Source organism: Clavelina lepadiformis, chromosome 1 (genome assembly GCF_947623445.1).
Source record: "Clavelina lepadiformis chromosome 1, kaClaLepa1.1, whole genome shotgun sequence".
Taxonomy (NCBI): Eukaryota; Metazoa; Chordata; class Ascidiacea; order Aplousobranchia; family Clavelinidae; genus Clavelina; species Clavelina lepadiformis.
This window is the reverse complement of record NC_135240.1, coordinates 22,852,996-22,867,946: the sequence shown is the minus strand read 5'-3', so window position 1 is coordinate 22,867,946 and position 14,951 is coordinate 22,852,996. Positions and strand designations below refer to the sequence as shown.

General features: G+C 35.2%; 2 protein-coding genes and 1 pseudogene across 2 annotated transcripts; all 3 read left to right on the top strand.

The window, feature by feature from the left end:
* The first annotated feature begins 1,479 nt into the window (after positions 1–1,479).
* On the top strand, positions 1,480–2,782 carry LOC143461560 (uncharacterized). The gene has a single exon (XM_076959325.1). It carries the CDS (start codon positions 1,646–1,648, stop codon positions 2,075–2,077), a length of 432 nt encoding a protein of 143 aa, XP_076815440.1. The 5' UTR covers positions 1,480–1,645; the 3' UTR covers positions 2,078–2,782.
* A 6,337-nt stretch (positions 2,783–9,119) lies between these two features.
* LOC143449562 (uncharacterized) lies at positions 9,120–10,488 on the top strand (annotated as a pseudogene).
* A 20-nt stretch (positions 10,489–10,508) lies between these two features.
* Positions 10,509–13,667, top strand: LOC143460492 (small ribosomal subunit protein mS26-like). The gene is made up of 3 exons (XM_076958006.1): positions 10,509–10,851; positions 11,057–11,200; positions 12,768–13,667. The coding sequence occupies exons 1-3, from the start codon at positions 10,595–10,597 to the stop codon at positions 13,024–13,026; spliced, it is 660 nt and encodes a 219-aa protein (XP_076814121.1). The 5' UTR covers positions 10,509–10,594; the 3' UTR covers positions 13,027–13,667.
* Positions 13,668–14,951: the final 1,284 nt, after the last annotated feature.

Below are 14,951 nucleotides of genomic sequence, written 5' to 3'. Positions count from 1 at the left end.
GCCAGATGCTGGTTTAATGCTTGAGCAAGCCACTGTCAGCCTGTCTGCTAAAAACTTGCAATAAATTATGTAAACGTGCATGAAAACTGTGAAAATACTCCGGTTTTCGTCTTCCATTCCGTATCATACTTGACAAGACGTTGTTTGTCCAAATAAAGTACCGGAAAATAATAACTTGCCCAAGAGTCGACCTTTCGGCGAACACTTGTGAATAGCATTTCATATAATTTACGTGTAACAAGAAATAAATTAAAATTCCAATTTGTAAGTTTTTGAGTGATTTGCAACGTTTTACACTTAGCTTCTGTGCCTCTTTTTTTGTTTGTTAAATCTATTTTATGAAGCTCATTTACAACAAACGAAAAAATATATATTTGAATGTGTGTTTTAATACTATATGTGATGTATTGTCTGATAATGGTTTACTGGAGAGGGTTGTGACCTTGATATATGTCACACAGGCGATGCACTTTTACATCAAGAACAAAATGATACGATCAACCGAAAAAATTCTATAGCATAAAGGTACATTTCTGAATACTTCTGGAATTATTGTACTGCAATATTTTTGTATTTTGTTTCCGTGTTGATCATACTTATTTGACGAAAGTAGCAAAGATGTCTAACGCCTGTCCGAAGTCTTTTCGACAACAGAAATAAATTTTTTCAATTTTCTTCCGTGAAAAATTTCAGGCCAAAGTTAATTTTATAACAAAGACAAGTAAAATAAAATTGTGGTCAAAGTAGTATGCACAACGCATGAGGGAAGAATCAACAACGTAAATATCAGAATGACAAAAAAAAGAACAGAAAAAATATCTAATGGCGTAAGTGGTGCAAATTTCGATATTTTTATAGCAAAATTTCTGTTGCAACATATAACCATAACGATATTGTCAGGTTGACCTAAAATGTCGCTGTCTGGAAATTTGCTTACTCGTATGAAGGATTTTTTTAGCTTATATTCGATACTTTCCAAATCATAAATTAAGAAAAATCAAACTGCACAACCACTTTCATTATGGCGTCGCAATCCTATGTTTTACTGGGTAAGCACTAGGCAGCAGCCGGTTGTATTTTATTTGTTACAACACCGACATGCCGTCTCAAAACTACAAGAAAATTATTTAATGTATTCTGTGTTTCAAAATGTATGCCTAACTGCCTTTACCATATTTGATATCTTGAAATAGCAATGTGGTGAAAGAAATAGATTTAACCTTATTTAGATACCGTTTACAAACTTCAACACTGCTTTGTCAACTCAAATATTGAAAAATGGCCTACCAACGAAAAATGTTGCAAAACCCTGCTACAATGTTTTTCATTTGGTTTCGTCACAAAATGCTCATAAAAACGATTATTATTATTATTATTCATTTAATTTATTAATAGTGTTTTATGACTTTATTTAAAAATCCAAAAAAAACATTTTTATTTTTACAGACATCTTATACACAACAACACTGCTGTGGTGGATTATCGCCACAAAATAAAGAACAAAAATATGTTTAAAAGTAGTACGCTTCAGTAGAGTTAAGGCGTTGAATGTGATCTTCTGTTTTACATGTGAGAAGTAAAGTTTTCTTTTCTATTTTCGCCAACTTGACTTTTTTGTATTTGTTGATGCTTGCAACATAACTTTATGGCAACAAATGAAGAAGCCATAGTCGCTCGACTCACTAATCAAAATAAGTTAGCTCGTGCAGGTTGCAAGAAATGTGATTACCCTGGTCATCTAACGTTTGAATGCCGTAATTTTTTACGAGTTGACGCATCAAAAGACGTGGTTTTGGATGTTAGTAGTACAAGTTCCGATGAACCAGATGAAATTCTTGAAAATGACACAACTAAGATTTCAAAGAAAAAGCAAGTAAAAGAAAGAAAACACAAAAAGAAAAAACACAAGAAGAGTTCTTCAAGCGAAGATGGACAAACAGACAGTGACTACGAAAAACCAAAACGGAAGAAGAGAAAACGAAAAAAAGTTGAGTATCAGAGTGGTAGTTCTGATGATTCTAGACGAAAAAAGAAGTCTTCCAAAAAGAAGAAACACAAGAGCCATAAGAGTACATGATTCCTATAACAGTACAAACTCATATGCTTTGGATTTAACAAATTTTTAATCAATCGTATGAAAAGTTGATTAAAGGTTGTATCTGCAAATTGATTGCCATTGTATTCTGGTGGCATTATGCAAAGTGCGACAAACTCGAATTGAGACTTACTACGTTCACCAACACCAACTGAAACTAGGACAAATAAGTTTTACTTGAGAAACTTTATACATTCCAGTTTTCTTGTACAAATGCAACAAGGAATTTTAAAAGGTCATGAGTTTCGCATCATGATAAGAGACTTATGCAGTCCATGCAGCCAAATCAGCATGACCTTTGAACAAGATGTTTTCGCTCAATCGAAGTGTAGGCCTACACTAGGTACTGTTTCCAACTTAAAATGCTCATTTAACAACAATTACAGCATATATTATACACAATACTACTGCAAAAAAATGAATGACTTAATAATCTCAAAACAAATGTGATGTTTTTTTGTTGTTGTTCAAACCAGATTCATTTTTTTATTGATTTGATAAAATAACACAGCCTTATTAAGCAATTGGGCAGAGGCCTGTTCTGAGGTCAATATTATTATTCAGACTGCCAAGTTTATTGTCTGGTCAATTATGTTTTGTGCTCACTAATACTATTTTGCAGTGTTTCTTTACAACAAGATTGAGCTAAGCTAAATAAAGGTTATTTGGTGTTTGAGCACGAAGTCATTTCCATGGATATGTTTTACTAGCATTGGTGCTAGGTCATCTAACCTCATATTTATCTTAAGGCTAAGGTATTTGTGTATTTCTTATCCACCTTATATACTATCTCACATACATGTAACAGTGGAATGAAAGCTACTTAGCAATAAAATTGACTTTGTTTCATACAAAGCTTTATTCAAACATTGTAATTTTGTATGATTCTCTATATGGAATAATGCGTTCAACACTGGGCATTACCTTAAACTGGGTACTGTCTTTCAAACACATTAATCGTACTTTGTTTGTCTTAATATCAGTTATTACAAATGGCCCTGAATGGGGCGCATCAGACCCCATAGTTTCTGCCAGGCGTTTTTTGCTGTTAACCAACAGGACCTTTTCCCCTATTGTAAAGCGGTGCTCTGTGCTTTCAGTCCATTCTCTTGCGTTCTCTATGATTTGATCCAGGTTTGCAGATTTAACATTTTCCATCACCTTCTCGTGGCTTCGAATTTCACCCAAGTGATCTTTATTGGCTGCAGTTTCATAGTTTGGCTCCAAGATTGTGTTCAGGTCGAACTCCTAGTAATTTTACAATCCATGTCATATACCACTCTAAGCAATAGATTTTATAGTATGTGGCTACCTAACACTTACACTATCAATACTGGCAACTGGATCTGTGCTAGACACCGGAGGCATACGTGCTTCTCGTCTGTGAATGAGGTAAAATGGCGTAAACTTCGTAATATGATGTTTTTTAGTTCTTAGAGTGAAAAGTAACCCATCAATATAGTGAGGCCAGTCAAACGCGTGCTCCACAACCAGGTTCAAGAATGTGCTGCAAACAAGAATTAAAAAGTATTGCGGAGATACAGAAACTGCAGCAAAAACAAATCCCCAGAATATAAAAGAATTGAGTTTACGAATTTAGTTGTTGGGCACATTTTTCATCAAATGTTTTTATATTTGGATGATATACAGCTTTGATGCGATGCTGAATTCCAAGCTGCTTAACTAGTTCATTGTTAACCTAATATAAAAAACACCATTAGTAAAATTAATTATTAAAGTATTCTTTCATGGCCTTATCAGAAACATGTGCTGTGAAGCCACACTCGTTACAAATATACAAACAATAAAAAATCGCAAAGTAGCCCTTAGCACAACAGTGCAGGCTATACCTCTGTAATAAACTCAATGCATTCATCAGATAAAACACTTTTACAAGCACCATGGCGATAGAATATCAATTTCAAACAAGCTGCCACTTCTGCAGGATATTTATTGCAGATAGGGAAAGCTTCAACCCATTTACTATAGTAGTCTGTTGCAGTAAAAATAAACTTGTATCCTTCTGCTGTTTCATTTACTGGGCCAATTATAGACATTGTCAGGATTTCCCATGGTTCCGTAACCTACAGAAAATATTGAAGTGTTAATTCGTAACATTAAATTCAGCATCAACCCTTAATAAAAAATCGCAATATTTTAACCTTCAACTGCACCAATTTTGTCTTGTCATCTTTTTGGCAGATAGGACATGAACGAATCTAAAAGTAATTAATAATTATGAAATAGAAACTAAACAATGGTTTTTAAACTGGGTTCGATCGAACCCCAGTGATTTGGTTCATTTCGAATCTAGGGTTTCGTAGACTCAACACACAGTATGTATATATAACATATATGTGTGTTGAAAATTTCAACCAAGTGTTCAGTGAATGCAAGCATAAAACTTGCAAGATTCAGTACCTCCATCAAGTTTAACAACCACTGTGCATTACAATATAATTAAATCCATCGAAAAATTATCTGTCAAACAGCTTATGTGAAAAGATAATGAATGAACGAACAAACATTTGCGTAATGAGAAATCAATTAGTGTCTAGTACCCATTCCGTAATGTCATAAGTCATGCGTGGCCAAAAATATTTGCGAGATATTGACTGCAGAGTTCGATTAAACCCAGGATGGGTAAAGCTGTTTTCTCTGTGGACTTCCAAAAACACTGCTTTTGCATCATCATTTGTTCCAACAATCACTTTGGATCTGCGACGAATAGATCCATCTTTATTTTTCTGAATGTAGTAAACTGCATCTTCTCCTGCAAAATAAATTTATCTGTTAGTACCGCCATGTCCCTGGAAATTATTCCACCAAGACAATACCCCATACGTTATTAAATCTTGCAAATAAATAACCTCACAAAGAAAACAAAAACTGTATAAATGCTAATTGTTACCGGCAGTGGTGTTAGTACACTATGAAGTTTATTTTATCAAGAGCAATATTATGCAAGGCAAGAAAATATATCGTCTTTAGAAAATTGTTTACTTAGGTAGGCTCGTATATCCTAATCTACTGAGCGTTAGGAAAACAGTATAATCTTTATTATCTAACCTTCATCTAACACATAACTTCGACATTTTCGTTTGAATCCAAATCTCGCATGAGACGTTTCAAGCTCGCCTGGTATTTCGGACTTTTTGATGTAGTTGTATATCTTGTCGTATTCCACTTTATTCATAGTATCAGATTTTTACGATAACACAAAATATGCAACTATAGAAATACGTGATGTTTACTACCTGCGACGTTAGTGTCAACAGCCACATAGGAATGACATTACTTGTCAATAAATTACACAGTTCGTTTTCAAAATACAAGATTTTTTACATACTTAGAACTCAGTGATATGTATAAAAGGTAATGCCACAGTTATTTTATAGTTTATTCGTAAATAATGGTATGTTCATTTACGCAATTTACCCATGCTCATTTCAAAATATGGCCGCAGTTCTTCACGACCAACAACGATTTACGGTTACGCCCATCGATCAGTTTAGTGGGAAATACTGCGCATGCGTATCATATTTCCATTTCATGAGATGGTGTTATTCAATTAAAGGTCTTAATCTAGTTAAGCCTGTCAGTAGTCTTCTTAATCATGGTTGTAAAAGCTTACTTGGACTCTTTTGCTGGAGATTTTAAAACATGTGCATAATTAGCTTATATTTATAAAATTAACAAATATAATTCACTCGCCCACAAATCCTAACCTAATGCGAATAACGCCATTAAGTGGCGAAAAAACATAGGACCTTTGATAACACGCATCAGAGACCATAGAAATCCCGACACGCATGGGTGCAAACGCATGTTGTGTTAGAGTTAAGGATTAGGTTCATACGGTTGATTTGAACGTAATGTGATTGCTTAAATAAGCGTAAATGTGATAAATTTAATAAACTATAGTTGATACCTAGGCTACTACTACTATTAACCTACTACTGTTGTACTATTTTGGGTTTGGTGGCCATGCTAGCCAAGCCTGTATAACACTTTATTGGCTACCTCTAGCAGAATTCGGGGTTCTAGTGCAGAAATGTACAACCACAGGATTCTTTTGCTTACTAGACTACTTAAATTGTGGTAGTGCACTTCTGTACTAGGCCCAAAATTTGCATCTTTACACGCACAAGTTCTCCTCCGTTCTCCAAGCACAAGCAAATAGAACAATCAAGAAAATTAATGTGTTACATTGTAATGCTTAGGCTAGTCTAAAGACAAAGGCTATGATACCGTATAAGAAAGCCTATTATTTGTTTTGCTTTAACGGTTACTTGTTAACAGATTTTTTGCTTTGCATAATTAATGACAGACATAAATGATACGGTGGATTTGGATGGATTTTGGCATGATGTCATATACTGAAGCATCATTTCTTTGTTCATTTATTATAAATTGGCATTTGACCTGCCAGCTTTTGTAGTTGTTTATTATACATCAGCATGAAGGTGGAAAAGTTCAGCATTCACCTTCATGATTTCTTTTGTGCAGATGCCAAACTAGTGTACATAACTGTGCCGCCAATTATACCAAGTTTGTTAAGTCAAAACTTCAAATAAGTCAATGTAATTTCATCCAGTCCTCCTCCAACTTCAAGTTAGTTAACTCAAGTTTTAACCTTTTGAACTTTTTTTCATTCTAGTAAAAGATAATTTTATATAAACCTTTCTCGCCTATAAAAATGCCACCAACGAAATTCAAACCCCAGAGGTTCAGCATGGTACCCACTGACACATAATAACGGCAATAACCACAAGATCACAGTGTCATCAGCTGTCAGCTGGCAAAAGTGAGTCTGAGCACAAATTGTTTTAAATTGTTCTTACTTCAGTTTAGGGGTGCACAATACAGAATATCGAATCTTAGAGATTCGAATCTCAATGTATTCGAATCTTATTTGCAGTTTATTTTCGGATATCAGGATTCGAAATTAAATCTGTTAAATGAACAGTGTGCGACGTTAAACAAATGTAAAGTTGATATTTTCCGTCTTGCGCGCCGCCTTTTTTCTTTATAGACTGTTTGTTCCAAGCGCCTATTTTCTTCCTACATAGGGTTCACGCAGTGCGTTCCCGTACGAGTAAATAACACTACGTAACACAATTTTTGTTTGGCTACTTTTTTTAATGCCCCTTTATGTATTTTTGGGTGTTGAGTTCAAAAATCCAGTTAGTTTTTTTGTACCATCGTTACTTTTTGAGATATTCAAATTTTGATATAGCTGTAAGTACAGCAAATCGTGTTCTACTCTTGCAGTAGATTTTAGCTCCACATCAAGGTTCTGTTTGGTTTATTAAACGCAAAAACCAGTTTAAAAACGTTAATAAGGAAGGCTTGAAGATAAATGTAACATAGTTTTGTCAAACACTAAGAGTCGTTCAAAAATGTACTTTTGAGCGAGTTTTTCTTTTATGACTACTCCTGTCTTGCCTTACTAAAGACCAAATGTAGTTTCCCATCATTACACTATCCCAGCGGCCTTTATATCGTTATTCCATTGGCTCAATATCCTGATGAAGTCTCTCACCGTGCTCCTCACTGAAATCACCTAGATTTTCTTGAAAAAAATCCAGATGCGGACATAAAAAATGAAGTTTGACAGACATGCGACAACCCATGTTTTGGAAACTTTTGATCAGTTTCTCCACCAACTCTTTGTAATTTCTGTCCCTTTTATTGCCCAAAAATCCATCAACCACACCTCGAAATGCTTGCCACGCTTCTTTTTCTGTTTCATTCATTTTTTCTTCCAAGCTTTTACACTTTAACATTGTATTTATCTGAGGACCAACAAATATTCCTCCTTTTATTTTGGTAAGTGATGGTCTGGGAAACATTAAACGGATTTCTTGAAAAACTTGTCCTTGAAAATCCAAAGCTTTGACAAACTGTTTTACCAGACCTAATTTGATATGAAGTGGAGGCAGTAAAACTATTTCCCGGCTTAGGTTCCCTAATAACGTTGTACATTCCTGGGTTTAGTTTTTCCCGTGTCGGCCATTAATTTTCTCATAGTGCTCACCGTCAGCTCTACTATTCCACAAGCACAGAAAACAAGAGTATTTTGTGTAATCACCCTGCAGACCAAGCACAATTCCCAACATTTTAAAGTCACCACAAACATACCACTTAAACTGAGTGTAATTGATTTTAATGAGCAGTTGCTTGACGTTTTCATAATCTTCTTTCATCTGTAAGGAATAAGCAAGTGGAATTGATGGGTATATGTTGCCATTGTGAAGTAACACTGCTTTAAGACTTTTGGTAGAACTGTCAATGAAACGCCGCCACTGAGTAGGATCATGATCTATTCCAACAGCACAAAACAGGCCTTCCACATCTTTGCAATAGCAAAGGTCTTCAAAAACGTCAAGGTAGACAGAAAACTCCAAGTGCCTATTCCTGTGGGGTAGGCAGTACTCTTACTTAAAATTTTTCACTCTCTACTAGACTTTTTGATTTCTACTATTTAAAAGATGAACTGAATCTAAGATTTACACAAGACTTAACTCTACAAAATGTAATCATATGGCATACTTCTCTCTGTAAACACTAAACATGACTTTCTAATGAAATACTGAATTTAACAGGCTGAGATAAAATGAAAACTGAGATAAGAAATAAAAGCACATTCGTCTGCATTTCAAACTCCCACTCCCATTCACTTTCTCAAGTAAATAGGACACCCATTTACAACATGATAGTGCTGACAGACACAGATCATAACCGCATAAAATACCTACAGTTAATGGAAAATCACAAAAAACGGAAATTTTTGTATTTTGAAAACGATCGATGATAGAAAAAAACTGATAGCATTTTTGAAATCAGTGCTTGAAAATCATACAGATACACTTAATAAATGTAGCCAAACAAAAAATTTTTTGAATTTTGTTACGTAGTGTAATTTGTCCTGCCTAGATTTTAGTTTAATCATCCGTAACGCAAAACAATGAAGCCAACGAAAAAGCTGAGGTTTGCACGCGCTGCATGTCTGTGCGGGCGAATGATTCATTACGTCTGCTGTGCAGTGCAGTCGCGCGCGCAGCCGCGCATTGATTCACTCACCAACCATGCGCTTGAGATTCGTAAACAAGTAAGCAGTAGACTGTATGTAAGTGTAGAGGAATAAGGTAATCTATTAATTATCACTGCGTCATGTCGACTGGTCGTGGGCGAAAAAAAAGTTCCAGCGTGTGGGAACATTTTTGTAAGCCAGATGAAAAGAATAGCGTGGTTTGTCGCCATTGCAAGGCAATTTTATCATATTGCAACAGTACTGGCAGTCTGTTGAAGCACTTGAAGAAAAAGCATGTGTTCTTAAATATCAGCGGAATTGAAGGCAGTCTCTCTGCAAGCGCAAATAACAACAGTAGGAAGTAGGAACAACACCAGTAGGAATTACAACAGTCCAAGGACTCGTGGAAGAATTGTTACCTCTAAAGGTGGCCAGTGACTTTATTGAAGGAGATAAATATGTGACAACTGCAGCCATTATACCATTAATTAAAGGGCTGTTGAGTAACTACTCAAGCTCCATCTCTACAAGCAGTGCTAGTGTGCATATTTCTGCATTTAGACAAAAGATTAAATCTGATATAGAATGCAGATTTGACTTTGCTGTTGCATCTGATGATGTTCCATTTCCATCTTTATTTGATATGGCAACATGGCTTCACCCAGCATACAAAGAAAAGTATTTTAAACCGCATCATGCTACAAGGGTTCGCCTGCATTTAAAATCAGAAATGATTTCTGACACAACCATAGCAGTGATAGCACCACCCCGTAATCCCATTCCTGTTGGCGACAGCACCACCAGTTCTGTTTCCATGATGGAAAATTAGGTTAATTTAGGAATGGAGGTGCAACAAAGCAACCAAGAAGATGCAGATGATGAGGGAGCTGACATTGACACTATTGTAACTAATGAGGTTTCAGCCTACCTAAAAGATAACTCCAATAAAACAGACGTGTTGGAGTATTGGAACTTAAAAAAAAGAATTACCGAAAGTCACTTAGAAGCACTGAATATCCTACATTGCAACAAGCAGCTTCTTGATTAATTCTATGATTCGATGTGTAAATGTGTTACCTCCGAAAAGTATGGTATTAAGACTGTTGGTAGTGCAGGTGGCAAGAACTACACGGCTCTATGCTTTAATATGAATCGTATGATGCTTGATTTAGCATATGTTATACTGTTTGTCATGTGATACTAATACAATTCAAAATAATGCACAAATATTTTTGCTTTTTGTTCGTTATTATTTGGAAAAAATTGCCTAGAAAAAATTGCCGCGTAATTTCAGAATAGATTCGAAATTCTGGATTCGAAATTAAGTATTCTAGAATAGCCAGGTATTCTGTATTGTGCATCCCTACTTCAGTTAATTATAATTATTCTTCTTGCAGTTAGGATACAATAGCTTACTTTTGTTCTGAACGCATTTCATGCCCTTTTATTTGACTTATATATAAATGGGAATGTCTGCAGTTTGCAGACAGCATATGAGGTTAAAACAAATTTTGAAAAGCGTTTGCTTTGCTGGAGAACAAGGATCAATCCGTGTAAATCCATCGTGTTTAATCTCAGTTCGTTTTCGAAAGCCAAAATTCCTTGGTCGCGCCCCATCAAAGGAACCAAGCTACTTTGCAAAGAAACATCCAACTGAAAAAGATGTGGAAAGCAATACAGCGTTGTATCGAAATTACAATGCCATTTTAAAATCGCTAGTGTGAGTATATGTCATACCTTGGGTTTCCTCGATTTATCTTCTTTGATTGCAGTGGATATTGATTAATGAGATGAATTGTATGAAAAGTTGTGATATTGCCACCCATCCACTTCAGTTTATTATGTCAGATATTATATTAACTGTAATTTCAATTTTATAGCAACAGTCGGCTTTCGCAAACATTTCAACTAGCTTTATTTTGCAGTTGCGGATTCCAGGAGGATCTTTTAAGAAAACAGCAGCTCGAAGCAACTATTACCTCCAATGAGATGAAATGGGATGAAGAGGGTCATCATCAAAAATGCATGTCTTATAACGAAGCTGAAAATGAGAAATTAAGAACAGTAAGGTAGGATTACTCATCTTGATTTTAATCGCTACATATTGTTTTCTAAGTTGCATTTTTATGTTTTTTATGCAAAAATTTGTATTGGGGTTACTTATATTACTTTATAGTTCTAACTATAAAATTATGGATTATTGTATATTAATCTTGGAGTTATATGACGAGTATCTAAATTTATATCTCTGTGATTTACTCACTTAGTGACTAACCGAACATGTTTTCTAATGGCAAGGTCGTTAAAAACTTCCAAATATTCACAGTCGGTTAACTTTTTTACCGGACAAATTATAACACAGTGCTTAGCACCAAAGCTTCATTTTTCATAATCCCCTTACGCAGAGGTTTACAATCCAGAGCTCTTTCTCTAGTAGCCTTTCTACACCAGAGAAAAGAGGGAAAAAAGCATGTGGAGTTGTGTGGCAGTAGCACAAACTGTTGCCCTTTTCATGACTAATTGACAAATGTTTATCATTTATGGCCATTTAACCATTTTTAACGTTGCAAAACATTCCTCTCTACCTGTGAAATTAATTAAAGTTTATTGTTAACAGTAACGTTAAGTAAGATTGAATCAAAAGTAACTAAAATCCAACATTTATATATTTGTATAAAGTCAATCCATCAAATATACTGTAGCTAGCATACATTATCACACGATGCATCAGATTGTGACGAAACATTGGTGAGTGCCAATCAATTGCTATTGGGCTTGTAATTGTTTGCCATGGTATAGTGCATAATGGCCCTGCCCTGTATGTTGCGGTATTCGAGGTTAAATGAGTTCATTGCAAAACTGATGTATAGAAAGGAATGATACGAAAGCATAGTTTATATTTAAAAGAAATGTTATCCATATTGTAATTCTGATGTACATCACTTAGTCAGGCTTAACTGTTTCATCAGTTTGTGTAGTAAGAAGTTCTGAGGAAAACATACTTTGCGTTAGCTGTAATACAGTGTTGTTGTTGTGATTGCAACAGTTTTGCTTACTTTTGCATATGCACTGCACAGGGGTTACATAATGCTCTCAAAGGCCCCATATTCAGAATACTGTATTTGTTTTTAAAAGCACATAAGGCGCTTTCTGGACTTTTTTTGCAAACCAATTATTTGCATGATTAAATAATGACAGCCTTTAGTTTGATGGAACCAATATCAGTCTTCTGTTTCATTCCTAGGAAGTCAGGTTATGCAAGAAATGTGGGATACTGACAATGTGCGTAATGGTGCAATGTTAAAGTTGAGTTAAGAAACGATGACTACTAGATTAAACTTTTTAAATGACAATTCCAAGTCATCCTGACAATGTTTGAACATAGCTAATGAAGAAAATGGAATATCATCACTTTAGTCTATGATATGAAATGCTATACGTAAAGGGCATAAAAATACATAAACAATTTAAGGGGAACTACATGCCACTTAATTTTATTGGTATGATCAGTGCGCTTTAATTTGAAATTTATCATATTAAAAAGCATTGCAAATCAATGTTATAAATATTTAACTGCATATACTACGCACAGACAACATTCTAATATAGGCATATTGTATATATACTTGCGTAAAGGATGGAGAGGATACAAGACGAAATCACAGCAAGGCAGAAGTTTGAACAAACCAAAGTGGAAGAAAAAGAGAAAGAAGCAGAGATTTTGAAGGGAGAGCTACAAAAGCAAGTTGAAAAAGTGATCAAGGAATCGAAGGACTGGATTACGTTAGAAAATCTTGAAGAAAAAATAACTGAAGCAATTGATAACCCAATCAATTTTAACTTTTGTGTTGATGAAAGAGGTGTTATTATAAAACGAACTGCTCAAGTCTTATAATTCCCTTTTTCTGTTTTATTACTCACTTAAACTCTTTGAGAGTAACAAGTTTGATTCTAAGAACTTCAAAAAGTGTTACAGTGAAACTGGCATGCATTAAGATCTTGCAGTATATCAATGTAAATTCAAAACGAAATCTATTTGCAACTTACTAAGTCACGTTGTTCACATGTTCCTTCTACAAATACAACTGTCATCTCACTTTCTAAACTCGTGTGTGCCGTTTATAATCTAACTTTGTTACCATGCGACTGGAATAAATTGAGTTGTAATTTATGTTGAACGAGAACCACACAGGTTCCTCCCCAGCGGGTTTTGCGTTTATTCAACTTGCCCCAGCTGGCTATGTTAGACAAACGTAAAATTCGCCCTCGAGAAATCTGCGTGACTCCAGCAATAGTGAAATGACATTTTCTTAATGATACCACGTCTCTTTGAGGAAAATTTTCTCGACACACTCGCCACCAACAACACAAACATTGCCACGCTTACGTAGTACTTGAAGGATGTGCTTTATAACGGCAATTCCGTACGAGTGATAAAAGCGTTTGGCAAGGGGTGTATTTGTGCCATACACGAATGCTATTACTTTCTTGGGCTTGTAGTGTACATATTTCAAATACATCGTTCGCACGATTATGCACCTAATGACTTTTTGCTGTTAGCATTGTGCCACTATGTAGACACAAAGTGTGGAGCTATCCGTAGCATTATAACCGGTAGTGCCTTAAGGCCATTTTATTGTATAAAATTTGAAACACTCTTAGTGATATAGCCTGTCCGATATGTCATGATTTTCGCTTGATGGCGCCCTCCAGCATCTGCAGTCGGTGCCTTCTTACCGTAAGTCGCAGAAAATGAACGATAACATGGTAATAAGAAGAGAAATGCAAAATTAGTCTAAAGATGTTTCTTCTAGCTGATACTTTTGTTTTGATTAATGCCAATATAAACAAAATGGCCGTTTCGAAGTAATTTGAACCGTAAATGCATTACAAGAAAAAAGTTAATTCCCGCAATAAAATTTTCCAGTGCACGTGAAATAATAGCGAAGCAACTTTCCGGGTATATTTCTTCATCGATAGTATCTCAGACTTACTGTCATCGATACATGCAGACAATACTCTAACTCATTTTATGTTTTGTCGGAGATATCCTTGTTGTTGAGGCTTTTTGCCGAGCTGGTCGCACAGAACGTTTCTCGATATAACTTACATCTGATTGTGAGCTAGACTTAGCCAATTGCTGCCACTCGTTTTTTGATTGATTTCTCGTGTTGAAAAAAAATCACTGCTATTGATACGTCGGACTATGCCCTACGGCTATGTTATAGTCTAAGGCTTGTCATATTTTCGCTCGCTACCACCCAATATACCGTAGACTTTATCTCATATATATGTTGCTCTTGATTTCTTTTGAGGATCATTAGTTTGAGTCTGAATGAATGATTTTGATCATAATTAAAGTTGCGTAAGGTCTATAAGCAAGATATGAGAGACGAGATTCCAATGCAACATAAATTTATTCTGTAGTTCAAATTCAAACGCTACGTTGTGTTAGACTCTCAGATAACTAGGAAATAAATAATACTTCTAATTAGTCAATAAATAATTGCTTAGACATCCCTCGCTATAGAGAGACTGAAGTACTGAACAACAACCTTGTTTCAATATGAGAGGATTTAAGTTGAGGATTTTTGACTAGCGGTAGAAAACAGAGCAATTAGCTTTTCAGCGAAAATTGAAAAGGACGTTTCTCACAGCGGAGCATATATGTGTTGGTATTTTCCGTGAATTTATCGAAATAAATTTTTTTATTTGCTAAATCAGCTTCAAAACTTTGCTCCTAACTTAATAAGTTGTTAGTTTTGAGATTAAAGGACAACAGCAATATCTTCTTACAGGATTACGCTCAGTGCTAAAAGA

Bases quoted from the DNA above. Each gene is read 5' to 3' on its own strand.
- LOC143461560 (XM_076959325.1), top strand. From the start codon at position 1,646: ATGGCAACAAATGAAGAAGCCATAGTCGCTCGACTCACTAATCAAAAT.
- LOC143460492 (XM_076958006.1), top strand. From the start codon at position 10,595: ATGGGAATGTCTGCAGTTTGCAGACAGCATATGAGGTTAAAACAAATT. The intron at 10,852-11,056 runs GTGAGTATATGT...TTTATTTTGCAG, and splicing joins GCCATTTTAAAATCGCTAGT to TTGCGGATTCCAGGAGGATC. The intron at 11,201-12,767 runs GTAGGATTACTC...ACTTGCGTAAAG, and splicing joins GAGAAATTAAGAACAGTAAG to GATGGAGAGGATACAAGACG.